This window comes from Semicossyphus pulcher, unplaced genomic scaffold (genome assembly GCF_022749685.1).
Source record: "Semicossyphus pulcher isolate SPU_LCO1_2020_fin unplaced genomic scaffold, fSemPul1.0.p SCAF_14, whole genome shotgun sequence".
In the NCBI taxonomy this organism is placed as follows: Eukaryota; Metazoa; Chordata; class Actinopteri; order Labriformes; family Labridae; genus Semicossyphus; species Semicossyphus pulcher.
The window spans coordinates 10,738,340-10,765,305 of NW_027211648.1; the positions used below are offsets into that span (position 1 = coordinate 10,738,340).

Consider the following 26,966-nt stretch of genomic DNA (forward strand, 5'->3'; position numbering starts at 1 on the left):
CAGTCAAACATCTTATTACACCTCATATTTTAGCATTATTGTCCCAAGTATTATGACTTTAATGTGAAAAGAACCGTTTATTCAGAGAAAGAGCATTAAGGAAATGAGAAAATAAAAGAGTTGCTTAATTAATGCTGTTTAGATACCTGTAGCAGACTTCACATGCTGTAAAATACTAAGTTTTTATTTATGTTTTTCTGATTTCAAGGTTGAGCACACCTGTCTGTAATAAATCAGTAATTAAAAGTCTTCTTATGAGAGCTTACTAACTAACCATGAATGTAATTGCAAAGTAATGACTTAAATGCAGAATTAAATTGTCTTACAAATAGCAAGAAATAAAATTAAGTCTCTTTGTCTTATAGCTTCAATTATCAAAAACATTCAGGAAAGAGGGTGTGACCTGATAGAAAGCTGATGCATGTAAAAAAAGAAAAAGAAAAAAAAGATGCAGTTTGTGTTACTTTCTCATCAGGTTATTTCCAGTCTGCATTTTTTTCCTCAGGTCATCTATACCGTTTCTTCCCTGAGACAATTAAAGCTAGAATATAGTGTATTCAGACATCTTTGACTGGTACGGTCGCGCAAATAAAAATTTGCTCAAAACTTAACAGGTAGGAATGTATGTTTATCTAGTAAAGGAACTTTATTATCTAGAAACATTTCAATAGATTCTGGTCCAGACCTGGGAGGCGGGTTGAGGAAATATTAACCAGGCCATGAGCTGGTCCTCTGAATTCAACAGAAACATATGAAAGCCAGCAGACAGTGTAGCTCTTTAGGGCCAAACAAAACTGCATTCTGAGTTCTCCCTCTGGTGATCGTATGCTCTCATGGTTTCTTTTTAGGTGCGTTGGGTGTGTTGAATTTGAAAAAGATAATGTCCCCGTCCTCCACGACGTAGTTCCTGCCCTGTTGCCTGTATTTCCCAGCCGCCTGTGAAAGAGGGAATGCATTTAAATCAGATTGTATTCAAGGGCAATTGTCAGAGCTTTGGAGAAGCTATTGGCAGAAATTCAGTGGTGTGCCAGTTAAAGTGTAAAATCAGGCTGTATACAAACACACACCTTGACTGCATTTTCAGTGCCCTCCTCTTTGAAGTCACTGAACTTCATCACCTCGGCCATGATGAAGCCTTTCTCAAAGTCTGTGTGGATTTTTCCTGCAGCCTGAGGGGCCTTGGACCCTTTCTGTTGGAGCAAGACAAAAAATGTCTGATAATAGAACACAACACTGCCAACTTGAAGATTTTTACTGTATATTAGGATCTACATTAGAGTGTAACTTGCTGTGATAACGTCAACATACATTTTAAAAAGGAAAAACTATCTGTTAATGTTTAATGCGTGTGCTCTACATCTTTGTTTCATAGAATTTGGTGGACAATGACAAATTGAGCTTTGTACGGTGGCTCCTAAGGACAAAACATACGACAAATTTAAGAAAACATGCAAACAATGAAACCCTGTTTAACAAAATATATATTAAAATGTAAAAAAATAACAATAATAAATAAGACTTAATAAACTCAACAGTCAATCCTCTTGACAGACCATAAGGTAATTAAAAAGTTCTTCAAATTGCAGCACTCACCCTGACAGTCCACGCTCGCACCTCGTCCGGTCCCGCTGTGAAGAAGTACTCCAGCTGCAGTGCTGCGTAGCCGGTCTTTATTATTTTGGTCAGAACACTAAAACAGAGCAGCCAATATGAAGCAGTTCAAAAGACAGAAAAGCAACACAAGCTTACATTTACATTTTTTCACATCTTCTCACCTCTGTGTCTTCTGTTCTTCGCAGTACTTATTCCGCTCCTCCTCCTCCTCCATGTCCAGCAGTTTAGACTCCACTGCTCCACTCACAGGAATAACCAGAGCGCCGGGGTCATGAGCATCTACCCACTCTTTGATTTTTGCCAACCTGAGAAAAACAGGAAGCGGGGTGAGACACTCTAAATGTCCAACAATAGCTACATACTGAGAGGTGAAGCAAACCTACCACTTGTTCTTCTTCCTGATGTAATCCTTCTCCGAGAGATTCACCAGGTAGATCATGGGCTTGGATGTCAGAAACAGGTATTTGTTCAACACCTCGATCTGTGGAGAGAGTTTAAAAGAAAAAAAAATTACACTTGAGCTCTTTAAATTTCTCCATCTTGTCACGGCTAGTTACTCTGACGACATAATGACTAATCACACTACTGTTCTAAGCAGGAACACAATCCTACCACAGTGAAAACACAATAACACACATCATGTTCAGATTAAATTTGCACACTGTAAAAGTGAAAATACAGAAATAAATGTTCGCAAAGGACTTGTTTACAGTGCACAAGTTGGTATATCAAACTAGTACGGATGCAATAAGTATGACAAAGGTACAACCGACGTTTTCATATGAAAAATGTCATATTAATCCACTTGACTGAGAACACACACATACAAACATCATTACCTCTTTGTCGTTCCAGTCGTTGTAAAATCTGATGTGTTTCTTCTCCTCCACTATCCAGTTCTTCACCTTCAGCATGATATCCTAAAGCAATAAGCAGCATGTTATTTTATGTACACAGACTGATTAAACACTATAATCACCTACGTCCCCTTTTTATGACACAAATATAAAGCAGGAAAACAGATGCACCTGTAGAAACATACGTTACTTACATATTCAGGTTTGAGTTTCTTGTCGCTTCCTCTGACGGCAGTTTTCTCCAGTTTGTCGAGGATCGGAGCGATCATCTCCTCGTCCTTTAGTCGCAGCTCCTCGTGGATAATCTCAATGTCCCTCACTGGGTCCACGTTGCCCTCCACGTGGATGATATCCTCATCATCAAATGCCCCTAAAAATCACAAGCATTGACAAGCGTGGTCAGTGTGTTAAAATGAACACATTTTAAAATCTCAAGGCCTTTTGTTAAAATTACATGTAAATTCTACCCATTAAAAAAAAAAAAATCTAAAAGCTTTGACTTTTTTAAATTCTGGCGCCTCCACAAAATGTGGTTTCGTTATGTTTACCAAAATGAATAGTCTAAAACCTGCTATACTACTTTGCATATTAGGAATGGTCAGATCTGACAGCAAAAAAAACAAATTAAATTAAACAAAAAAATTAGAAATCTATATTCACAGGGCCTAGCCATGTAACTCTACCTGGGCTACAAACATACTCCCCTCTCAGAAGTTTAGTAATTGCTCTTAACTTGCCTTCCAAACACCTGTCAACTCTACTCACTCAGTTGTTATTACTCAGCAGCTGCAAGCAGTAGTATTGACAACTCACGAGTCATGTGGAAGATGCCGTCACATGCACTGATGTGGGAGAGAAAAGCGTTTCCAAGTCCCTGTCCTGAGTGAGCTCCCTTCACCAGACCAGCAATGTCCACAACGTTTAGAAAAGCAGGAACTTTACTAAAGAGACAAAACCACCAGTAAGGGAGTCAGTACGACTGAAAGTCCATGGATGTGTGACAAATTACTATCAGCTGTCAGGACAGGCTGTCATAACACACCTGGCTGGTTTGTGGTATTGGCAGAGGAAATCAAAGCGTTCATCAGGCACAGGAACCCTGCTCTCATTTGGGTCAATTGTGCAGAAGGGGAAGTTCTCTGCAGCAGCTTGACTTTTGGTCAGCACGTTGAAAAAGGTGGATTTCCTGCAGTGGACAGTCAGGATAGCGTCATCAGCAGTCCAATAACAAACCCTGAACATGTGTCCATTCACTATAGCAAACTTTGCAAATGTCAACTTAACTTGTAGTATGTACATACCCGACATTAGGTAATCCCACAATTCCAATTTTCAGAGAGGTTCCAAATCGTCCAATCAATGGGGGCTGTTTCGGGGCTTCTGCCTTTTTGGGTGGCATCTGTGAGAGTTTTAATAAGTTGGTTATACCAAGTCCCAGTGTCAACAGAATTTTTCGCAGCTTACATGTACAAACGGCTCAGTCCTGCTAATAGTTAGGTGAAGGTATTTATCAATAAATAGTTTAATCATATTGAGCTAGCCCCACGGAAAACGTCTATAGGCAGCTACACTCATATATGCTCATTCAAACAGAGCATGCTAACGATAACTGAAACCACTCCTAGCTATCCGTTAGCCAGAATATCTTACTTAACGGATACTACTGTTTGCATTTTACCGACATTACCTACAACCCCGAAGCTATGAAGGTAAAAAAAAATCCTTATTAAGTACCTTTAAGTCTTTTTTAAGCCTATGGTCTACGTGGTGTTCACTCTGATATCTGCTCACACCAGCCGCTCCGGTGGAAAGGCAAGTTTGTGAGCAAACCGGAAGTGTTTGGACGTAAGGTGTCTGTGATTGGTTAGAGAAACAGCAGGGACGGTACGTCAGCAGTGTATTATCCGGCGGAGTGCATAAAAGTTTTTGTTTCTTTACTTTAATTTAAATCTCTCAATTGTTATTTTAGTGGCTATGGTACCTGCTAAAAAAAAAGCTATGTTATTTTATTTTTTATAAATGTTTTGAAAGTTGCGTTTACTGCATAGACTGTATAAATAAGGTTTACTGCCTGCCTTTCAGCGTTAAATCATCGCCAGAGGTCGCCATTTTTTCATGATGCGTTCGAGAGTCAGTCGATGATAGAACCGTATAATAAAGTATTTTCAGTCCAACATTGTGGGAAAAAAACTACATTTAATGTAAGTTAATATTGATTTTAGAGACAGTGCGCTGTCACACTATTTGCCATTTTAGGCATTTGATACTTAAGGGGCTTCTCTATATAGGCTTGCAGTTAGTATTCCATATTATTGTTTCATGTTTAAAATTCCCCATTTCAAATTAACGAAATATGAACATTTCCCCTCGTGTTTTAACAGAACTGATTGCTGGGGTTGTCCAAAATGACATTAACACGGCATCTTGCAAAGTAGATTGACAGCTCAAAGGCCATCTTATGACATTACATACTGTATAACTGTACACTGCATCTTTTAACACAAATTATTTTATTCATTTATTATTTACCTTTGTTTGCTGTATTTATGATGGGCTTTCAAAATACTCAATTATCTACATTCAATTTAACAAAAAAACTCAAGGGTTTATGCATCAAGTCCAAGCAGTAATATCTTTATTTCTGTCATGGCAAAAGAAAAACAATTAAAACCACAAAAAAATATATAACCAAAACAATAAATCCAAGTGTTTGAGGTGACTTCAAGGTATAACACCTGCAGCATTCCTGCCAATAAAACCATGATACAACATGACCATTACAATGTCCTAAAACAGAGAGAAAATGACCCAAGTAAACCTTTATAGCATATTTACACAACAAAAAAAAGTACTTTCCACCAGAAAAAAAAAAACATAAAAAAGAAATATGTTAACTAAAACATTCATGATTGCAAACTACATACAAACAGCATGATGAGAAATTGTAATATAACAGCCACATAAACTCCTGCTTCTGTAAAAACGTATCTGCCGAGTCAAGCATGAACAAGCCAGCCCTTTGGTTTGATTACCACCCTCAGACAGGTTGTGTTGAGAGCCAATTTACATTGTTTGGCAAAATACAGATTTCATGATTCTTCCTGCAAATTTGGTCATGATGAATTCACCACTGACATTGTGGCGCTAACACAGACTTCCTTTTAAAGACAACTTTCAAATCTTTTACACATAAACAATCAAATTCTCCTACATATACACAATATGGTTAAAAAAAAAAAAAACTTAAAAAGGCAAGCATCCAAGCCATAACACTGAATTTGTCATCGACTCGTCTCTCACTTCTCAGTAGTGACCTGTGGGAGGGGAGGGTAAGAGGTCAAGATGATATTCATATAAAAAGTAGCACATTTCATTTCAGTAATGATTTTGTAAATAATCTTAACTGTTCCAATATCTGCAAGGTTTACAGAAATTTCATATAAACTTTAAATAAGTCGTAATTCTTACGTGGTGAGTAGGACCGTGAGCGGGATCTTGAACGGTACCCTCTGCTATAGTAAGGAGACGGAGATCTGCGCCTGTAGAGGAAAAACAAAAACATGTCACCCTATGCCTTTAATGTCTAATGAACTAGATTAATAAGTCATACAATTCTGAGACACTTGGCCAGCTTAATTTCAATCATATTTTCTCTTGCTTTTAAAAGTAATAAAGAAACTCAATACAACATTTCAATCCTACCAATGGTCATGGTTCCTTAAAAAAGGAACAAACCTGTATGATCTGTAGTCTCTCTCGTCATAGCGATCATAATCACGATCATATCCTCTGTCATAGCCTCTTTCGTAGCCCCTGTCGTAGTCCCTTGAGGTCCGCCGGGATGAACCACCACTACTGCTACCACCACCACCGCCGCCGCCGCCGCCGCCGCCGCCACCACCACCACCACCCCCACTGCTGCCACCTCCACCGCCACCACTGTAAAAACACATTGAATCCAGATTTGTGAAGATACCACACACAGTAGCTTTAGGAAAATATCCCTGTTGCCTTGTAAACAAACACTCACTAGGTGGGACGTCCCATGTAGATTCCAGGAGTGGGGGTATGGGCGCGTTTTGTTATTGAGAAATCCACTCGGATCCTGCGGCCATCAAGTTCCATCCCGTTAGCACGCTCCTTGGCCTAAAACCCATGACAAAACAGACAAAAGTAGACCTTTTTAATCCACTAAGATTGTTTGCATGTCTCACTGTCTAAATACTGTGTAGTTGGTTGTGAACAGTAAATGTGAAAAGTCTTATCCTCGTTACCTCCTTGGAGTCTTCACTGTTTTCAAAGTACACAAAAGCAAAGCCTCTTGAGCGCCGCGACTGCTGGTCATACACGATGTTGACATCACTTAAAGGGCCGTATTTAGAGAAGACGTCCCTCAGGTCCCTTTCAGTTGTGTACAAGCTCAGTCCAAACACACCCAGACAGCTGTTGGGGTCTGGATTGGCCTGAGAGAGGAAAGAGAAGAGAAAAGTAACTCAGAGACCTGCCACATCATTGTAATAAATCCTGCTATTTTGAGCAAAAAACCTTTAAAAATCTGTGGAATGTGAATACAGATATTGTATCTATCACGTTCGTATATATGTTTGTGTATAAGCCAAGCTCTTTATATGGTGAGAAGAAGCACTTCAACTATACCCTGTTGCCAATGTGTCTGCGACGATTTGACATGGGGGAGCGGCTATGGCTCCTACGGCGCCTGTACTCCCAGCTACGAGATCGGCTTCTGGAACGACGTCGGTGGGAGCGGGAACGAGAACGGGAGTAGTGCCTGCGTGAGCTTCGATGGGAACGGGACCTGAGGACAGAAATAAACTTAATTCTCAAAGTGATCTTGTTTTACAACACTTATGCAAAAGCTTCAGAGATGTAGATTTTGACACCTTATGTCACAACCAGACTCCAAAAAAATGCTGTTGAAAATGCATATGAAAACAAAGGTCCATCTTACCTGGACTTGGATCTGGATCGAGAACGAGATCTGGACCGGGAGCGGCGAGAGCCTTTGGAGCGTGCCGGTGAGCGGCTGGTGGATTTGGCAGAGCCCCGAGGGGACGCACTCCTCGAGCCATGCCGCGAGTCCTGGACAGACCAGATTCTGAGGTGAGAATCACTCTAAAGCCGAACATGTGCCAAAACAACAAGAATAAAGGGCCAGGAGGTGACTGTGCTTCCTGTTACATGCTCCTTTCAGAAGGAGTTCACCACATTTTGGCCTTTAACAGATTTGTCATTAATATTAAGGAATTATATTATATGAATGTGACACATAGAAATAAATATTTGAAGTAGAAATTAATTTAGCTAAAAGACAGATTTAATAAAAAAATTAACCTAAAAGGTATGGAGGGATTGACCAGTGATGTTCCAATAAAGAGAGGAAAAAAATGTGCATGCTTTAGAGAAAGAAACAGGATGAAAAAGAGTAATAACATAGCAGGCTGTTAGGAAATTACTCATACCCTGGTAAACTTCTGATCTTAACTTCATTACTTCTTTTACTTCTTAACTTCAATACAACCCTTCATTTCTTCTTTCTTCTTTTTGACATTATGACTTCTTTTTTCCTCCTCTTCCCCCATTTACCATCTGCCATTACAACACTAGTAGTGGGGACAGATCTTGACCGCTTCTTTTCAGCATCCCATACATTAGCATGCATCAACACCATCAGCTTCAAACATTAACAACTTCACATCTGAAACGTCTTCCGCCTTTTTCTTTCTTCCAACCTCAACCTTAACAAAGAACAAACAAGGGTGATAAGGCATGTTGGTTTCTGTAAGAACCAAAAGGTACAAAGAAAACAGTAAAACCAGGAAAACAACATTGATTAGCTGAATACACGTTTGAATGTTAGCATAATAAAGTTTTGACTGGTCCTATGGTACTTGTACCAATACAAAGATGAACATAAATATAAATATTGACTCGTTGTAAATATTTAATTTTAAATAATGGTATTTAAGTAAACGTTAACGCTTTGTTACAAATTAGCGGCAAAGTAAAAGTAGCATGGCGAGGCGGCGGCCACAACTCTCGACAGCTAATCTTTGTAGGCCGCGTAGCAAACCCTAAATACCGTCATCATATATTTCACTACGATATACTACGTAATGTCCTGGTGAGTCACCAGTCTTGCTACCTGCGTTAAAAATAATAGACTAATCTTAGTTTTGAGGACAGCTTGCAACATTAGTTGCTATTACGCGACCTGCAAACGCAGCTAACAGCTTAGTTAGCTAGCTAGCTTAACATGTTTCCGACCGTTATTTTTAAACAGAATAATCACAACTCACCCGCTCCTCCTTGAAATCTTTCTCGTTGTCGCTCATATTATTGTTACGACACAGCAGATGTGCAAAAAGAAAGAGGTACACTGGTACTAGGACAGATTTAACTTAGTTGCATGCCAAATTTACTGCAATGCAAACCGGTTTGATCTGAACTGGCTATCGAGAGCAACGTTCTGCACCATCGTTGTGTTATCCTGTTCCGGCGGGGTTTTCAAAATAAAAGCGTTATCTGGACAAAACCCAATGAAATACATCTGAAAGCTTTACAAAGAAAGGCAGGTATTTAAATGTGTTTATTGAATATTCCCCTTAAGTCTAGTTTTGACCTGTTGTTTAATTTCACCATATATACTGATAACAAGCCATTTAAAAAAACTTCCATTACTGCTGCAGTCTAAGCAGGCCTACAGGACTTTATTTTGACAAAACTAAGATAAGGTAATAATAAGGGTAATATGCTAACAAACAAAAGTAAATGTATGTCTTTGTTGTCCGTTTTTTCTTTTGATTTATATTACCTCGAACAATACAAATGCACACTTGACAGTTCAACAAAAAGAACATTATTTACTCTAAGTGTATTTCCCCAATGATTCTAAATAATTAATTGCTTTATTTCTTCGTTAACTTGGTTCTGAATGTTAGTTTTGCTGCAATGATATCAACAAAGTGGTAATACGGATAAAATATACTAATAAAGACAGAAGTCGAGTTAAAAAATGAAATACTTTATAACATTTGGGGGGAAAAAAACAAATCACAGTTTAAAGCATGAACTCAAACATGCACATGTGTACAGTAGTTTACTATGCAGTATACTATACTGTAAGTAAATGTCATAGCCCTAGGTAGCCGCTTGCAATATGATCATGGAAAAGTTTCACAGACCGAACATCATCTTATGTTACATATGGGGAAACATCTATTAGTGTTCTACTCATGGAGAAAAAACAAACAATACACACACACTCTTCTGTAACACTTTCTCATCCAGGCAAGTCATAAATAATATCAAACACGCAAATTACAAGCGCTCAACCATGCAGTTTGTTCTCTAAAGGGACTTTAAAGAGGTATTTTGATTTTCATTGTCTACAGAACAGCCAAATTATACAAAAATATCACTGACCTTCGACCTATCTTATTCACTGAATTCTGAGTCAAGCTCCTCAGAATTTACTTTGAGTTCTATGTGACAAGACAATTCTCCAAAATACACAAGAGCATGCTCTGAGTTAAGCTAAGTGTCAGAGGGCTGAAGGCACTTCAGGCTGAACTTCAAACAGTAACACTAACAATCAAAGGGTCAATTAGAAAAAGCCAGTCAGTCAGTAGTGCCAAAGCTTGTATACGACATACGATTCTTACATCCAAATAAAGTCTCCAATTATAACTCAGAGATTACAAAATGTTAATTCGTTCCTGATAGGAAACTCTTAAGACTAGCGTTTGATTCCTCCAGATCAGTACATCAAGAGTGGGTTAGATTTCAGTCAGTAGAGTCCAGTTCTTTGGCCCATTTGTTTCGGTTTCTTCAACATGTACACTGTGCAGATGTGTCGATCTCACAGAGGAGGTTTCTGTTGTTAGGCGGTTCATGAGATTGTTGCGCTCCTCTATAGCAGCTTCTGATTGACGATTTCCCAAATCATTAACTTCCTGAAGAGAGGCATGTGACACTGTAGAGAGAGAAGAGTTTAACATTACTGTAAGTATTACCATAATGAAAGAAATACGATTAGAAAAGTTTTACTATACAAAAGGTGATTATAAAACGTATACCTGTTTAAAGGTGAAAGGTCTTCCTTTTGCGATATAGTCGGCATATTTACAGGCAAAAACACCACAGTCACTACCATTTCTCTGCTGGGGAATCTCCTGTAAGGGGCATGAAAAGTGCACAAAACATTACTCTAAGAGAAATTAAAATATTTAGACATAAATCACTCATCTCAGTTTGACTTACAGTGGCCCTCAAGCTGCCAACAGTCCATTTGGTGCTGTCGAGCTCTCTGCCTTTCTTTGCTTTGTGCTCCTCTTTAAGGTAAAGTCTGGAAGAGGAGCACAACAATAGTGTTTAGTATGCAGGAACATGGTGCATAGAAAAAGCGTTCAGAGTGGACATAGAAAAAGGCATATGAGCATAATGAGGACTCACAGTAAAAGACTACAGATGTCGTCATGTCTCTGGCCCATTGAGTCGTATGACTTCACTGTCTTTGACTTTAAGTCAATCACCTGGAATGACAGTGAGAAGCATTCAGTATGATTAGCCCGCCTGGACCTTTTCATCTTCAGTGGATATAATTAGCAGTAGTCTAAATTTACCAGTGTCAAAAAATCCTAAGTGACAAAGTAATAATGCTTAATCTAAACATCGGTTTTTGCAAAAACTTTAAGCACTGTATGTAAAAAATCTCTATCTAAAAGGATGAATATATAAAGGAAAAAATAATAAGCGTATGGGCGTTGTGGTTCTGACTCACAGCCAAAGCCCAGTGGACGCCCAGGTGCAGAGGGACCAGGACGAGGTCGTAGAGGAAAAGGTCGACCGCTTTGGTCCAACGCTTCACTGCAGTGTGTCCACCAGCCTGCCCGCCTCCTCCACCACACAGCTTCGGGAAGAAGAAGGTGCTGAAGGTGTAGACTTTTAAACCGCCTGCTACGCCAGAGGACCGCTCCATGACAAGGGAAAGGTAGAAGTTGATCACCTGTGTTAGAGGAAATAGAAGAGGAGCAATATAATAAATGATGAAAAAAGACATTGGTTACAATTTGCTGTGCAAGGAATTGACTTTCAGTACATATTATAGTGATATAAACAATAACTATCAAATCACTTTTTAAGTAACACAGTGGTGCATGAGCACAATAGTTAGAGGGATGCTGACATGAGCATTCTGAACATCTCAGTTGTGTTAGGCACATTGTGTGATGCTAATTTTAGAAAGAAGGTCATGCAACAAACTTTGTTTCCATGGTGACCGGGTGCAGTGTCTGCTACTGCCAAACATAACTTGACATCAGACGGCCACACTCCACACATGGAGTAAATTTAATTAACACACTGTTCATGAAGAGGTAGGTATTGTTAGCGTTTTTACTACAGTACACTTGAGAAGCCCTGCCACAGCTTATTGAGTGACCTGCTCCCCGAAGATACAGTATGTTGTCAGTGACATTGATGTAAAAGGGTACAGTAGCTGTTATCTATTCATGCTACTTGTGTTTGGTATAGCTTCTATCTTAATTGGCTTCTTTAATATCCCATAATTACCATACTTAAAACTGTCTTTACACTCTTACCTCATCGTTGAGCCAGCCGCCTTCCTGCAGCGTGGCCAAGTCTCTTTGTGTGATGCGCAGTTTGAAAGCCGCACTTAGAACAAGGTTGGGATCACTCTGAGCCAGAGCACAGCTCACCTCCGCTGCCATTTCCTACACACAAAGACAATACATATACTTTAAGAAATAAAATTATCTGTGCCCATGCTTACTTCAGCACAGTGACTACACCCAACTCCTGACAATCTCACCTTGGTCAACCGAGGTATTTCATCATCGCTGTGTCTTGCATGTGCTGCATGTGCAGTTTGTGCGTCAGGGACGCTGACAGCAGGAGTCTCTCTGTCCACTAGATTGAGACGGGTAGCGACTTCTGTAGAAAGGTCCAAATCTGCTGCCTGTTTCTGCTGCAACACAGATCAACATTACAGAAATAATATGAGTTTACAACCGTTATAATAACCTAATGAGTAGTTTGTCGTGAGAGAGCAAGAGAAATTAGTACCTTTGCACATCTAACAGGCTGTGTGTCCTCAAAGGCTCCACTGTAGGTCTTACTAAAGGTCAAGCTACTGCGCCTGCAGAAGAAGAGGTTTGTCAAACAATCAATATACATTTCACACACACACAGAGCACACAGAGGCATATATGGAGAAATACGACACCTACCTGTCCTTCATTGCAGCTGCATTTCTCCATGTGAACACACTTTGGGTAGCTGTAGAAAAAAAGAAAGTCAGTTGTGCATGGGAATTTTAATAGAGCGTGTTTATTTGACATATTTGTCCTGTTTTAAAATACAAACAGGCAGGAGACTAATAGGAACTGAATCTCTGAAATAAAAACATCACTTAATACTACCCATTAATTTAACCGTCTGTGGAGGTGGATAGGCCTCTTACCTGTGTATCCTGTCTTCCTGGGTACTGGTTCAAAGGCTTTTGCTGGAGCAGCAGTTTTGGGATCACTCTGTAACAGCGATGCACTAGAACAAAGAGGAGAAAAGGATCTGAGTGAGCCAACAGTTTGTTGTTTAACGGCTCTTGAATGAACGGAATTACATGGTTATACTCACTCTTGCGGTTTTGTCTGTTTGAAAGGTAGTGGTTGGCTTTTGCTGTATTTTTCTGTCACCATCTCCAGCAGGCGCCTGTAGCGCTCCTTATCATTCTGCTTTATGGTCTTTAGGGAGAAAGCAAATATATTACAACCGACACAGCATATTTGTGGTAGTGGGTTCCCTGAATCCCTAAAGTTGTTAATGGTCTCGCCTGAGACAAGCATGACGCTGATATATTGCATTGGATCATACTTAGGCTTATAAATGGAGAAATTGCGGTGATTTAAAAAAATGGGATTACCACTTTGTAGGTTTATGTAAAAAATATATTTTTTTAACATTTTAACATATAATTTTTACACAAATGTTGCCTATTGTGTCATTTGGGAAGATTTCCAAATTCCTAAAAACACCAAAAGGAAGCAGGATAACAAAGTATCCTTATATAAATCGATTAAATTAAGCCAAGTAATTTAATATTTTACCTCCTCCACGGTGAGACTGGGCTTGTAGCAGCGTTGGTGACCAAAGCCATTGCAGGTTAAATCAGGATTAGAGGTTCCCACCCTCAGAGCAGGTCTGGACGGCAGCAGCTGGAGAGAGCCTCTCCTCTCACGGTCCTTCCCCCAGTCAGGGAGACCTGCCGACAGCCCGGCCCCACTGGATTCAGAAGGTTATATACATTAGCAAAAGTGATGCGTAATTACAGCAAACTGGATGAGTGAAGGGAACTGCAACAGTTGCAAATCAACTTGCCAGTGGACTTGCCTGTATTTCCTCATTAAAGGAGGTGAAGGGCTCTGAAAGGGATTCTTCCCACCCCTCTCGTTCACTCCACCCACTGGTTTATCTGAAGAGAAATGACAAAAATCAATCAAATGACTCAGGAGATAAGGAACCAGTTCGGGATCAATAAAGTACATCTATCTATCTATGAAAGGTCATTGTTTTCCTGCAGTTATAGCTGCTCGCACTTACTCATTCTCCACTCAGTACTGTTCAGCCATGAGGTGTGGAGCTCATCTATCCCCATCAGAGTGACAGGCTGGATCAAAGGAGAAAATGCAAGGTAATTGGGGAATGCAAATAATAAATGTAACCTCAGAGCATCAATAAAGCTGATTGATAATTTTGTTAAACAACACTAAAGTGTAACCGACATACTGAATTAACTCACCCCAAGTTACAGACTAGTTACATGTTACAGACTGTTTTTTAATGCAACTAATAACCACAAAATCTGATCAAAAAACGCAATAAACATTAACCCGGTCACTAGCTTATCTCAGGTTTTAAATACAGCCATTAAAACCTTGTCTTAGTTATCAGGTGTAGGCAAATGTAACTGTATCCACCTGGTTTTTGTAGGAATTGTTTTGTATATGCAAACTACAGGGAGCAGGTTGATCTTCAGAATGACAGCATTTACAAGCCAAGTCTGAACTGGAACATTAATGTTTACAATTTCTGAAAGCTGTGCATCTGTGTGGGTCAAACTTTACACGTAGTCATCTGAAGAAGGGGATTGAGGTACTAACCTGTGTCTCTTCATACTGCCTGGGCTTCTCGCACCTGGTCGTCAGTGGGTTTCGCAGCCTAAGCAGACGTGCTACCCCGGCCACAGTCTTCTTCACAAAGCTAAGGACTACATCTGACAAGAAGGACAGCACAAAAATCAACAACTGTCTTCATTTGTGAAAGAATTTTGGATATAAGAAATTGCTTGTGCGTTTTTAACACACCTCTCCTGCGCCTTTTCACCTCGACCTGGTCACTTTGGCAAACGCTGTCTGCAACATCAACACTGTAACAGGAAACATAAATATTAGGGATGCACGGCATTATCAGCACGTTATCGGTATCTGCTGATTATAGCTTAAAAATGACATATTGGCAGATGTCATTTTTCTGCTGATATTTTCGGCAGATAAAACAACGCTTTTATCATGTCTAAATGCTAATTGATGCCCTCAAAAAGCTTGATGTAATGCTACGACATTAACTCGACTCAAGTGTGCGCAATGTAACTATATTTCTACATTTTATTTAAGTAGGCCGAAATGTAAATGCCATCGTCCATCACTGATATCTGAAAGTCACAAGGAGCAATTAAACATCGTAACATAGTTCTTAAGGAGCATTGTCCCTTTCATACAGTCCAGGTGTATCATGAACTAATACGTCTGTATGACAGTAAGGTTGTTATATCAAGAAGTGTGTCATTATCACAGTAACGTAAACACAAAGCCAACTATTATCACAACTATGCTATTATCTTATCGCTCTCCTTTCTTGTTGATAGTTTTAACGGTCAGGCTAATTAGCGCTAATCCTACCTTAGTTAGCTGACATTTACCATCAATTGAGATTCAACCAGTAACCTTGTTGCTCAAGCTAAGGGACGTTATGCATAGCATTAAATAACCAGTGGTATGTAACGTTGTACCGACCATTCGACTATTAAAACTGAACATCTACACAGAGTCTTAATCCTGAACAACCGACCTCTGGTAGTTCCGTTTAGCCGGTCTGCCGTGGGTCTCCTGCTGCTGTGCTCGCGCTCTAACTGCAGGTCGCGTGGGTACCTCCGCGCTAACGTTTCCTTTCCCGGGCCACTCGCTGGGGTTTTGCCCCGAAACGGGCTCAAACAGCGACGAGATTCCGTCAACTATCCATCCATACATCCCAGACAAATACGAGAAAATTGAAACGGGGTTTTCTACGCGGGCCAGGACTATCTTAACACCGAGAAGATGCCAAACAACGATCTACGACACACACAGAACCTTCCTTTGACTTAGCTTCCCACTAGCGGCGCAGTGCTAAAATGCGAAGGATATGCGTCACGTGTTGTTTCTGTTTCTCGAGGTGCGAACGTTTTGTGTGTCTACGAAAAACGGGTGGGCGGATATCTACAGTACAAGTGGAGTGTAAACATGAATTGGAAGAACGACCACAAGCGGCCTCTGCCGACTTCATAAACGAACTAACCCCTGACTGAGACGGGAAAGCTCGTCAGTGGTAGATTGTATCATTTGCTGCTGTTGAGCTACTCAGATGACAACTCGGTTACATAATGGTCAACATCCCAGTTACTATATCTGATTCACAGATAAGATGAAGGCAAACAAACGAGCACATTTCATTGTAAAATGGGAGTTTAAGAAATGTTACATTATAAGAATATTTATTCTGGTCAAAGTTTATGTTGCTTCAAAATTATGATTCAGTATGAAGTTCAAAACGTGACATTATCCTCATTTAACGCTCATGACTTTTGCAATGTAAAATATGATAGGTTAAAATCGTTGCCTTGATATAGATTTTACTGACAGAGGTCCAATTGGTTATGATACCAAAATAATAGCATAGAATCAAATGCTTTTTTTTTAGTTGAAAATGGGGAGACACAAAATATATTAAAAAAATCTGGACTGGAAAAGCAAAAGTGAGAAAAGTGTCACCAGTGCAAGTGTAGCTAGTAAATGAACCTGTTAATGTTCGTCTCCAGTTCTGTTCTACATTATTTTATTTCTGATATTTTAATTGAACTGTTAACAGAGTACTGTTTTTAAGAGCTATTAAGTTCAACAAGTCTATCCTGCTTAAGGTTAGAAAAAGAATTGCACACAACAAACATCTAATATGAATTGTGTCTTTTACTTGCATTGTGAAAAAGTGACAGATACCCAAAGGCATAGTTATATTATAAGCTGCCATGAAAGCTGCCATGAATAAGCTGTTTAGTTTGCACACACACACACACACATTTAAAATATTTATCAACTTTATAGAAGAAGAATAGACAATACAAAAACACCTATGGGTTACCTTTATGCAATAATGCAATCACTAAATATATTTATCATGGAATTACAGTTAAAACCAGTGCAAATTTGACACTTGTGCAAGGAACATTGGATGTCATATTTACATAGCACAAAATGGTATAAAACATTAGTAGAAAAATAACAGCCGTATTTAAAATAATGAAAAACATTTCTTTCAACATATCAAGAGAGACCTTCAAAATACTTAAGTACAGAGAATAGAAAAGTTACACTAACAAATATTAAAAATAATTTATGCACTTATTAAAAAAAACAAAAGGGAATTCAACACCGTGATACTACTTTCTACATATTTCTACATGGATATAAGGCAAGGACAGTTTTGTAACAATATGCAGACGAGAGACATTCAATATTTCAGTGGTCCAACAACTTTGGGTCGGGCTGGAGAGCTGACGAACCTGTTGGGACACACAAAAAAAGAAAATTAGAAAATATGAATTGCACCCTTTATTATGGATCTATTTTTGCAGCTTAGAAACACACAACTAATACTTAAACTATCTTAGCGCTAAAAAGGAAGACACAGGTGATAGTCTCTTTTTTTCTTTTAGTTATATCTTGTCATAGGCATGTATTGCCATGACTAAAACATTGAAAATATTTTTTTCCCCACGATAAAATCTGTTTAAATATATGCACAAGTCCTGCATTTAAACTCTATTGCTTAATGACAAAACTCTCAATTAAATAATAATTAGTTAGGAAAGTTATGAAACAGCATTAACAGAAAAGACTTGAAATTTTTGAATTAGCCACATCTTTTATAGGTTTATATCTTCTGCCGCACTACCAATAGCCTGATGTTCCTTAAGTCATTTAACACGAGGAAATATTGCAGAGGCATATCATCACATAAAAAACTTCTGAGTAAGAGTATATTAAAAAAAAAAAGCTCCTGCAATAAAAACAAAAAAACACAGTACAACAAAGTGAGTCCATGATCGACAAGGCGGGCACACTCTGGTCTTTGATGGTTAATAATGCCTTGCAGTTTTGTGTATGACAGTGACAGCAGGCTATGTACATTTTGTATCTTTAAGATTCCTTATAGGATTACACTGCTGCAGCAATTCTGCCCCCTTTCTACCATGACGACAGCTTCTGTTTCAGTTGTCTGTTTGTATAAAACAAGCTCTATCTAATCCATCACAGCAAATCAGCTGAAATATATCAGCTAATTTCAGAAATACTGAATGAATCAAGTGTTACTTAGCATATGCAGTCATTCAATTGCGTTTCATTTCTATCTACAGAAGACTCCCTTTACAGAATTGAACATAAATAAATGCGGATCAGAAACCTGCAGGACATGTACGCTCCAGACCAAAGTGTTACCACCTCCAATTTGGTGCACTCAGCGACCCAGCACCCATCCTGATCAGTGCCTTGTGCTGCCTTATTGTTTGGTGGAGTGAGTATGTTACACTCACACTCACCTTGGCCATTCAGGTAAAGGGGCGACAAGCAGCTCAGGTACAGCCACGTCCTATTCTCCTGCAGCCAGCGCTGCCGATAACCAATCATATTAGGGGAACAGGCTGACTGTATCCTCCTCTCCTCTTTAGGGGGTGGGGCTAAATGAGTCTCGCTTACTATGTTGGGAGATGATAGAGCACACAGGTTTTGTGGGATTTAATAACATGCTGTTTCGCAGGAAGTGTTCCAACACAAAATAAGATTGTTTTTACTTCACTGAACTGAGTAAGCAGCAGATTTGTCTGTTTTAATTCCTCAGAGGAATGGGAAGAACACTTCCTGGAAAACAATATAATGCTCTTCACCAAAGGGTGATGGTGAAATACAGTATAATATTGTGTTGTCTGATCTTTGCATGAGAGCTGTAGAACAAATCCCAGTGCCCTGTAACATCTCCCAGTGTGAAATCACCAACAGTGCTCCGATCCTTTAACCAGTGTTTCCAATGTGCACCTAATAAAGAATCCTCCACCCTGGTAAATCCAACTGCATCTTTTGTCCTGACATTCACCCACATATCCATAATGCTGCTCACCGTGTCTGGCTCCCACCAACCGCTGCTGGACCTTCTCTAGATGGTGGATATACTCGGTCAGGGATCGCTCTGGATCCTGAGACGTTCCTCCTGAAAGCCCAGAGGCCAGACTGGTGCTGGAGAATGTCCTACGGTAAAACATAATTCAGTTCCACGTAAGTATTTATGAAGTCTTCCACTTCAAAATGTTAAGTTGACAAGTGTTTGCCAAATAGGAGCTCAAACCTGTTGTGTAATCTGAAGGGTGATTTGATGGGTGGGACGAGGGCAGACACTGTGTCTCTGTGGACGGCACTGCATTCTCTGTTTGGTGGCGATTCGGAATTTAACCTCTGCTGTTGCTGCCTTAAAACTTCAGCTTTAGGCCCTGTGGGAGACATTTAGGTTAAAAATACAACCATGGTCAAGTGATGCTTATGACCGCACTATAAAATGTGTGAACTGCGCTGACCTGAAGCATGCCCGTTAACAGCCCCTGATGCCGATAATCTTCTGATCGCTCTGTTCCATTTCCTGGTCAGGAACCTCATCCTGAAAACAAAAAGGTGTTATTCACACATAAGGCTGACGAAACTCTCAACTTAGTGGCAAGGTCCCTACCTTGAGACAGCAATGACGACTCGTACAGCAGCCCTAAATCGTCTGAGTGGTCTGTGCTGGGAGGACAGCGGTGGTGACGGCCGTGCCCCCATATGGGCGATGAGACACAGTGTGGCCTGCTCACACTCCTGGAAGCCTCCCAACAGCAGCAGCAGGTAACGCTTCTGGTACACCAGAGCTTTCCTGAAGCTCTCGGCACGCAGGTAGCGCTCATAAAAACGCTGCAACTGCAAACATATGAACAGGGTTTTTATTTTTTCCATTACCCTCTTATATTAGCAAACAGCAGCTGCTCAACTTCATAACAAGGTTACAAAGTTATGCTGTTGTTTATATCAGAACAAGTGTGTGTGTGCACGCGTTTCTTACTGACCTTGCTGTTGCTGGCAACATCATGAATGGGTCTGTTTTCACTTTCCGTGGTGACCTTGGCGAGCTCATTCTCTGTGCGCCGCAGCTCTCGCTCCAGGCAGGTGAGTCTGTGTTTTAGGGTGGCTCTCTCCTGACTGAGTGATGTCACACGCTCCGTCAGCTCCAGGTTCTCCTCCAACAGCCTCTCCAGCAGCTTGGGTGAGGACGGCGTGGACGATGTCTACATAAAAAAAACAACAGTCCAGTTTGCTAACAACCTAAAACTACGGGAGGATGTGGCTTAACAACTGAACAAAGAAAAATAGAAAAAAGTTCAGGTCTCACTTTGCCATAACCATGACCTATATTATTTTGTTGAATCTCTGAATGTAATAACAACTTGTGTACCTGCTTGCTTCCTATCTGGACGGTGCTCTGCGAGGATGCAGCCTTGTGTTGCTGCCCCGTAGTCCGTCCCGACAGCCTCTGTGCAGCCATCTCTCTCTCCTCTCTTTCCAGCTCTGCCAGAGTGCGCTGCAGCTCCTGCATGCGCTGCTGGTCCTGTTGCCTCAACAACTCCAGCTCACACTAAAATCAGACATCATCTTTAAAAAAAAAAGAGCATCAAATTTGTTAAAGTAGTGAGTATAGTAAAGTAAGTGTAAGTACCAGTTTGTTGTTGGTCTTCTCTTGTCGTCTCTCCCTCTCCATCTGCTCCTGCCTCCCCTTCCTCCTCTCTCTCTCCCACTGCTCCTCCCTCTCTCTCTCTTTGTCCTTCAGCATTCGCAGTCTCTCCTTCAGCTCAGCCAGCTCCACCCCTTGGCGTCTGGACTGCTCTCGCTCCGCCTCTGAAGCGCGGCTGGCCTCCTGTTTCTGCTCCCTCAAGGTCTCCATAGTGACACGATGTCGGGTGGCGGCCTCCTGCGCCCTCTGCAGCTCCTCCCTCCTCGTTCTGTCCTCCTCTTCCCATTTTCTCCTGCTCTGCAGCAGCTCAGTCCTCAGATTGTCCGTCACAGCCGCCAGCTCCTCCCCCTGCCTTCGCTCCTGCTCGAGCTGGGCGCGCAGGTCGGAGATGAACTTCCTGTCTCTGGCTTCATCAGCCTCGTGTCTTCGGCTGAGTTCATCCACCTGCTGGGAACAGCGGCCTCGCACCTCATCCAGCTTCCTGTGAGCATCTGCAAGCTTTGAGTGGATTTCTGTTAGGCGAGTTTGTGCTTCAGTCAAGAGACGTTCAAGACGAGTCTTTTCTTGCAAGTTCAGGTCTTGTTGTTGAGCAGAACGCTGGCGCTCGTCTTCTAGCTCCTTCTGGGTGTCGTTGAAGCGTTTCTCCAGCAGGACACTGCGGGACTGTTCGATCTGAAGCTCCCGTCTGAGGTTGCTGCAGGCCACCTTCTCCTGCTCCACCTGACCCTTCAGAGCCATGACCTCTGACCTCTGCTGCTCAGAAGATAATTGCACAGCCTGGAGAGGGAAGAGAAGGGTCATATTTCAGAGTTCAAAAAGGGAAAGCTTAAGCACACTGAATTCTTCACATTGTTTGATGTTCAACACTGTAGAGACATCAGGTATATTTGTTGTTAAATAAATCAGAATACCCCATTTGTTTCTTCTAACTAAGGTTTTTAAATGAGAACGTATGGAGGGCTCAGTATTTACACTATGTGTGGTATGCATGTCATCTTACCCCTCTCCTTTCCTCCTCCTCTCTGTCCTTACGGAGACTCAGGGCTCTCTCCTGCTCCACTAGCTGCTGAAGCTCCTGCACCCGGCTCTGCTCCCTCCTCAGAGCTTCCTCGCCCTCTTCAACAACCAGTCTGAAGAAAAGCACAAAGTAATTCATATTAATTTGTTAGTGTTGTATGACAACACGCTTGTGTGAGTGTGACAGAAGGACAATTATTTTTGTGTGTGTGTGTGTGTGTGTGTGTGTGTGTGTGTGTGTGTGTGTGTGTGTGTAATATACCTTAGTGACTGTATTTTGTTCTTTTGTTCTTGCTGAGTGTCATGAGCACATTTCAGGTGTTTCTGGCGCTCTTCCAGCTCTGCCCTCAGTTGGGATTCAACTTGTCCAACCATCCGAAGTTGATCTCTGTGCCAGTCATCATCACCTCTGTATTCAGGCTGAAAAGAGGAGAAAGTAAACAACAGATACTAAGCAAAAACAAGGGTCAAATTCAGACATTAGGATTAAAGCTCTCCGACCTTGTACCTAAATGCACATCATTGTAAACTCACTTGTGTGTGTCTCTGGGCCATCCGACAGAGCAGCTCTCTGAGAGCGATCACAGTCTCCTGCAGCGCCCTCTTCTCCTGCTGCCAGCCCATGGGAGGGTTGGGGGATGATTTGTCCCGGTGGTCCAGCAGAGCGGAGCTTTCCTCAGAATAGTGCTGAGTCTGACTGAATGAGAAGGCTTTTACGTCTGAGCCGTGAGGCTGGGATGAGGAAGGGCCTCGACGTTGGGACAAAGTGAGAATTCGGCAGCTTTCTTGATACACTTTCTTCAGCAGAGCCTGCAAAAAGATGGAGTAAGAAACCTGAGTTAATTTAGCTTCACTCGATTAATAGGATTCCCGTTAAGAAAAAATGAAACCTGCCTGAAGCTCAGGTGACAACAGGTCATCGCTGTAGCTCATACTGCCTGCTGCACTGTCTGTGTTAGCTGTGGGGTTAATTCCTCTGCAGCGGAGATACTCAACGAACTGAGCATCCAGCCTTTCAGTCTGTTCCAGCTCCACTCTGAGCCTCGCACCCAACTCTGAACTCACATCTGAAACACAACAGAGAAGTTAAATATGATGTATCAGCAGATAAATGTACTGCACTGGTTGAGACTAAACCAGTATGACTGAAGATTTATAGTCAGTGTGCAGATACTCACTGCTGCCATATCCGTCACTGGCCCATTCTGGTGCTGACAAGGAGGAAGTGGAGCCAAGAGGAGACGGAGGCGCTGTTAGGTCAAGTCCTTCCAACTCACGCACCTAAGAGAAAAGAATGTTAATCCAGATTTAAACTGAAGAAAAACGTCCTACAAAATGCAAAGAAAGGTATTAAAGTGTTAAACTGCTTACTTTGTCAGTGTCCATCGAGTCGAGCATGGAGAAGTTGTCCGACATGGAGCCTGGGGAGTGGGTGCTCTGCGTGGCTGGATCTGGTGTGATGGTCCTGGAGAGCGGAGGCTCCATCACAACCCTGGGTGAGGTTTTGACGTGGGGGAAATCCAGGCCCGTGCTGTTCAGAGCGCTGAACTCAGACAGACGAGAGCCGAGAACCGAGGCGTGGAACCGCTCTGGGATTCGGTCTTCGGAGCATTCGAGTCTCCTCAAAACCTCTGGAGAGCTCAGAGAGGCGTCATCACGAGAGGCGCTCAGCGCTTCCTCGAAAGCTCTTTGAGAAATATCTGACAAAAGAGACAAACACAAATTGTTCTCATGAGATGTTTCTGTTGGGATCTTCTCATCTTTAAAAAGGTTCCCTTCACTACAGGGCTGTTTAATAGTAGTAGTTCCCTGCTATGTTTAAGAATGCAGGTGACAAGCTTCACCATCCTACTAACTACTTTAGTTTCAGGTGTTCATTTTCCATCCTGAAATCATCTACTATAATAAAACTACACAGGAAAATGAAGCCGTGCAATTGATTTTGAAATAACAGCACAGAATACGTTTAAAGCTTCATCAAGCTCTCACTTTTCTGTGGGTATCCTTGTTGGTGAGGTAGTGCTTCCTGCTGCTGACAGTGTTGTCTGAGTTGCTGTAGTTCTCTTTGCTGATAGGCCAGTTCCTCCTCCTGCACAGCCAGGTCCTCTTGTAGACGTCGGAGCTCCGCCTTCAGCCGCTGGTTATCGGTCTCCAGGTCGACCAGGGCTCGGTCTTTGGTCTGATGGACAGAAATAAGTGAGCTGTCAGCTATTATTAAACTTAAAGGAGTACTGCAACCATTTCAGACCACAAACAGGTTGCTTTAAAACGTATACTCTGCTGTTGTCATGTATTCCCACCTGTCCCTCCTCATGTAGTTTCTCAGCTCTTTCCGTACTGGTGCTCAGACCCTGTTTGACAGCGGTCAGCTCCGCCCTCACAGCCTGATGATCAGCCCTCAATTGAGTGATCTCAACCTCCTTCTGTCTCAAGGCAGCGTCTGCTTTAGCCAGGGTCACCTCAGCATGCGTCTGACAAATGGAAAACATATTTATAAAGCAGCAACAAACATTTCCCTGGATACGGGGCTTCACAAAAACTAGTCACATACTATATTTTAACTTAAATGTGTCCATAGTTTTGAGTTTTCCTATAAAAAAAACCCACTACAACTACTGTTTACACAAATGCAACTATAGATTTTAAGTCAACAGTTAACATTTAACACACTTAAAAAGCACCAAACATGCATCAGTCATTTATGTCTGCTACATACCTCATCAGCCCACGATAACAACTTCTACTACACTTGCTAAAAACAACTAGAAACAACGTCTAAAACCGATCAGACAGCAAAGACATGCAGCAGGCTAACAGATGTATAATAGCCTGCAAGCGACCACAACTTCTCCTCCTTACCACATCCTGCCAACATGAAGCATAAAGAAAGAAAAATAAAGTGCATCAGAGCTTTAAAAACAACAGCTAACGAAGATTTTTCTCCTCCTTCCTCATTTTAACGTAACTTCCTCTGCATTAGTCAGAATCTGCTGCTTCAGGAGCAACGCTGTGATGACGTGCTGCAGCAGTTAACTATAAGCAGATGTGATCTCGCCTGCAGTCTGAAAAAACGGCAGCGAGTTATTTCCTGTTAGGACACGGGGCCTGTTGATGCAGGTTTACTGCGTTATCTGAATTATTTTGCTGCTCAGACCCCCTCAGCAACGGCTGAAGAAGCCAGTCAGTGTTTGAATATACATCCAGCTTCATAATTAACAGTTTAAAAGACAGTTTGTAAACCAAGCAGTAAAACAAATATTCATTTTCAGTTACTATTTAAACACGAATTTTAACACCACCAAAATGTTATGTTCCCTAAGAGATGGTTAGTTTGTTGATATTTATTTTTTACTAAAAACGGCCTATAGTTCCACTGTCATGTTTTGATGAGGTTGCAATCCTGTGTTTAAAATGTTGGATAACATCCGCAGCTCAGATTGTGCTTTTAACACTGAAAACAACACAGGAGGCGAGTGCACCAGCTGGTCTTTTCTCTTACGTCCCACTTTGCTATGACGGACTTTTTGGTTCAAATTTACACCGAGTGCACCGAGTCCAACTGACACCGGCCGTAGCTGCGCCCGGTCTTATGATGCGTTTTTACACTCCCAAAACAGTGAATGTTGCTAAGCAACACACTCGCTAACTTCTCCCATTAAACGGTCGATAAAGGATATGATTGACACCAAACAAAAGAAAATTGTATTTTACGGATAGCGAAACAAGGAAACTCTGTGTGATTCATTTTTATGTTCAGCATACAACAAACACAAGCTATCGACAAGGAAATTGATCATCGCTGCAATGATAGTCAAGCATGCCGTAGTCTTCCATGGTGTTTTGAAAGGCCCGGGTTGGCATAAAATCTGAGCTCAATCAGCACCTGCAGGGCGGGGACAGCGCCGTGTTTCTGTTCGGCACATGCCGTAGCTGAGGGGAGAGCTCTTTAACTAGTTCAAACAGGACTCTCTCATTTTAATGCCCTTTTATTAATCTTCCTATAAGCAAGCAGGCTGAATTTAAGTTTTGTGACCATTACTTTTACCTGACTTTCTAAGCTTACGCCTGCTCCATCCTAGGCGTCAAAGAAACACCCAGGTGCAACACAAACAGGGCTTAAGTCTAACTGGTGCACAGGGCGTAACTTAAAGTCTGTCGTAACTTTCAGCTCTAGGTTGATGTAAAGTTACACCCAGGCAAACACCCAGCTGGTGTACTCGTACTGTAACCGTGTAGCTGAGACTCACCAGCACTTCCTTCTGAGCCTCTTCTTGACAGGTTTCTCTCTCGTTTAGCCGAGCCGTCAGGTCCTGGATGCACGCTCTCATTGAGGTCACTTCCTGCCTGAGCCTTTCAATTTCCTCCTGGAGCTGCCCCTCCCTCCTCCTTAGCGCCTCACGCTCAGCAAACAGCTCTCCCTTCACAGTCTCCAGAGTTTTAACCCTCGTTCTCTCCTCAGCAACCAGCTCCTCCATGTCTACCACCTCGGCTCGTACCTCCTGGACTTGTCTCTCCAGAGTCAGGCTGGATTCTCGGAGGACTTCCGTTTCCATTTTCATCTCCTGCTCCTTTGTTTTTAGAGCCTGGATGTCATTCATGCTCTCCTGTTCTTCCTTTTGGAGCTCTACAATCAGAGAGCTGAGCTGGGCGTTCTTGTCATGCAGTGCGCTCATTTCTTGGGCTTGACTTTGACTCCTGTCCCTTTCCTCTACAGATAGTTTCCTCTTCTCCTTCTCATCTTCAATCCAGGCTTTGAGTTCCTCCAGCTCTGCTTCTTTAGTGTTGAGGAGACCTTTGAGTTCATCTGCCCTCTCCCTCTCAGCCTTCAGCCTCTTTCCGTACTCCTCCCCGTGCCCTCTGTACTCTTCCTCCTGAGTGAGCAGCAGTCGCTCCAGTCCATCCTTTTCTGCCACCGCAGTGTCCAGCTGACTCTGAAGAGCCTTGAGGCGAGTTCTAAGGGGATGCGACGTGGTAGAATGAGTCAGACTGAGCTCCTGCTTCAGGCTGCTCGGGCCTCCCCTCCTCTCGTGCTCCTGGATGGGGTAGTGACTAGGTTCGGGGCTGGGAGCAGGCGAGGGATTGATGCTGTCGCCATCCTGAGAGTCACTGACCTCGTGCAGGTTTGGGCCTAATGTGGCGAGTTCTGCCTGCAGTGTGCTGATGACCTCATGGAGGCGCTCCTCTTCTTCTCGCTTGTCCTCGCGCACTCTCATGATTTCAGACTGAAGGTGCTCTACCTGTGAGCGCAGATCCTCAAGCTCTGCCTCCAAAACCTTTTTATCAGAAAGATGAAAACAGTTAATCAGACAATTAAATGTT

General features: G+C 41.8%; 4 protein-coding genes across 8 annotated transcripts in view; all 4 read right to left on the reverse strand.

Moving 5' to 3' along the window:
* Nucleotides 1–179: 179 nt before the first annotated feature.
* LOC138591681 (obg-like ATPase 1) lies at nt 180–4,288 on the reverse strand. Its single transcript, XM_069662344.1, has 11 exons — nt 4,206–4,288; nt 3,773–3,870; nt 3,514–3,657; nt 3,285–3,412; nt 2,666–2,841; nt 2,454–2,534; nt 1,998–2,095; nt 1,776–1,919; nt 1,594–1,690; nt 1,068–1,190; nt 180–936 (listed from the first exon to the last, which is right to left on the reverse strand). The coding sequence occupies exons 2-11, from the start codon at nt 3,868–3,870 to the stop codon at nt 832–834; spliced, it is 1,194 nt and encodes a 397-aa protein (XP_069518445.1). The 5' UTR covers nt 4,206–4,288; the 3' UTR covers nt 180–831.
* A 796-nt stretch (nt 4,289–5,084) lies between these two features.
* LOC138591058 (transformer-2 protein homolog alpha-like) lies at nt 5,085–8,943 on the reverse strand. Its single transcript, XM_069661564.1, has 8 exons — nt 8,789–8,943; nt 7,441–7,571; nt 7,128–7,287; nt 6,746–6,934; nt 6,502–6,617; nt 6,207–6,410; nt 5,940–6,010; nt 5,085–5,785 (listed from the first exon to the last, which is right to left on the reverse strand). Exons 1-8 carry the CDS (start codon nt 8,822–8,824, stop codon nt 5,775–5,777), a joined length of 918 nt encoding a protein of 305 aa, XP_069517665.1. The 5' UTR covers nt 8,825–8,943; the 3' UTR covers nt 5,085–5,774.
* A 583-nt stretch (nt 8,944–9,526) lies between these two features.
* Nucleotides 9,527–15,933, reverse strand: senp2 (SUMO specific peptidase 2). 2 transcript variants are annotated; one of them, XM_069661859.1, is made up of 17 exons: nt 15,636–15,933; nt 14,873–14,934; nt 14,669–14,781; nt 14,109–14,175; nt 13,899–13,980; nt 13,616–13,790; nt 13,146–13,252; nt 12,973–13,055; nt 12,740–12,788; nt 12,576–12,648; nt 12,322–12,474; nt 12,092–12,223; nt 11,272–11,496; nt 10,944–11,023; nt 10,752–10,836; nt 10,568–10,663; nt 9,527–10,464 (listed from the first exon to the last, which is right to left on the reverse strand). In XM_069661859.1, exons 1-17 carry the CDS (start codon nt 15,812–15,814, stop codon nt 10,402–10,404), a joined length of 1,824 nt encoding a protein of 607 aa, XP_069517960.1. In that variant the 5' UTR covers nt 15,815–15,933; the 3' UTR covers nt 9,527–10,401. The 2 variants fall into 2 exon arrangements, with proteins under 2 accessions (XP_069517960.1, XP_069517959.1); XM_069661858.1 differs by having other exon boundaries at nt 12,322–12,477.
* Nucleotides 15,934–16,875: 942 nt separating this feature from the next.
* pcnt (pericentrin) overlaps nt 16,876–26,966 on the reverse strand; it is a 37,854-nt gene continuing 27,763 nt past the window's right edge. For all 4 annotated transcript variants that reach the window (XM_069661422.1, XM_069661421.1, XM_069661420.1 and 1 more), the window contains 17 exons: nt 25,895–26,920; nt 23,948–24,118; nt 23,637–23,826; nt 23,019–23,347; nt 22,826–22,928; nt 22,542–22,714; nt 22,182–22,457; nt 21,910–22,067; nt 21,631–21,760; nt 20,616–21,407; nt 20,355–20,534; nt 19,969–20,187; nt 19,596–19,822; nt 19,447–19,526; nt 19,221–19,362; nt 18,996–19,123; nt 16,876–17,382 (listed from right to left, as the gene is read on the reverse strand). In XM_069661422.1, the coding sequence (XP_069517523.1) occupies nt 17,339–17,382; nt 18,996–19,123; nt 19,221–19,362; nt 19,447–19,526; nt 19,596–19,822; nt 19,969–20,187; nt 20,355–20,534; nt 20,616–21,407; nt 21,631–21,760; nt 21,910–22,067; nt 22,182–22,457; nt 22,542–22,714; nt 22,826–22,928; nt 23,019–23,347; nt 23,637–23,826; nt 23,948–24,118; nt 25,895–26,920 (4,368 nt within the window). In that variant the 3' untranslated portion in view covers nt 16,876–17,338. The remainder of the gene's footprint in view (nt 17,383–18,995; nt 19,124–19,220; nt 19,363–19,446; nt 19,527–19,595; nt 19,823–19,968; nt 20,188–20,354; nt 20,535–20,615; nt 21,408–21,630; nt 21,761–21,909; nt 22,068–22,181; nt 22,458–22,541; nt 22,715–22,825; nt 22,929–23,018; nt 23,348–23,636; nt 23,827–23,947; nt 24,119–25,894; nt 26,921–26,966) is intronic.

Excerpts from the sequence above, each read along its gene's own strand:
- LOC138591681 (XM_069662344.1), bottom strand. The coding sequence starts at position 3,870 with ATGCCACCCAAAAAGGCAGAAGCCCCGAAACAGCCCCCATTGATTGGA. Across the intron at positions 3,413-3,513 it reads CAATACCACAAACCAGCCAG|TAAAGTTCCTGCTTTTCTAA; the intron begins GTGTGTTATGAC and ends TTGTCTCTTTAG. Across the intron at positions 2,842-3,284 it reads CGGCATCTTCCACATGACTC|GGGCATTTGATGATGAGGAT; the intron begins GTGAGTTGTCAA and ends TGTGATTTTTAG.
- senp2 (XM_069661858.1), bottom strand. The coding sequence starts at position 15,814 with ATGTATGGATGGATAGTTGACGGAATCTCGTCGCTGTTTGAGCCCGTT. Across the intron at positions 13,791-13,898 it reads CCTTTAATGAGGAAATACAG|TGGGGCCGGGCTGTCGGCAG; the intron begins GCAAGTCCACTG and ends TTCTGAATCCAG. Across the intron at positions 13,056-13,145 it reads AAACAGACAAAACCGCAAGA|TGCATCGCTGTTACAGAGTG; the intron begins GTGAGTATAACC and ends TCTTTGTTCTAG.
- LOC138591058 (XM_069661564.1), bottom strand. The coding sequence starts at position 8,824 with ATGAGCGACAACGAGAAAGATTTCAAGGAGGAGCGG. Across the intron at positions 7,288-7,440 it reads CGATCCAGATCCAAGTCCAG|GTCCCGTTCCCATCGAAGCT; the intron begins GTAAGATGGACC and ends TTCTGTCCTCAG. Across the intron at positions 6,411-6,501 it reads TACATGGGACGTCCCACCTA|TGGTGGCGGTGGAGGTGGCA; the intron begins GTGAGTGTTTGT and ends GTGTTTTTACAG.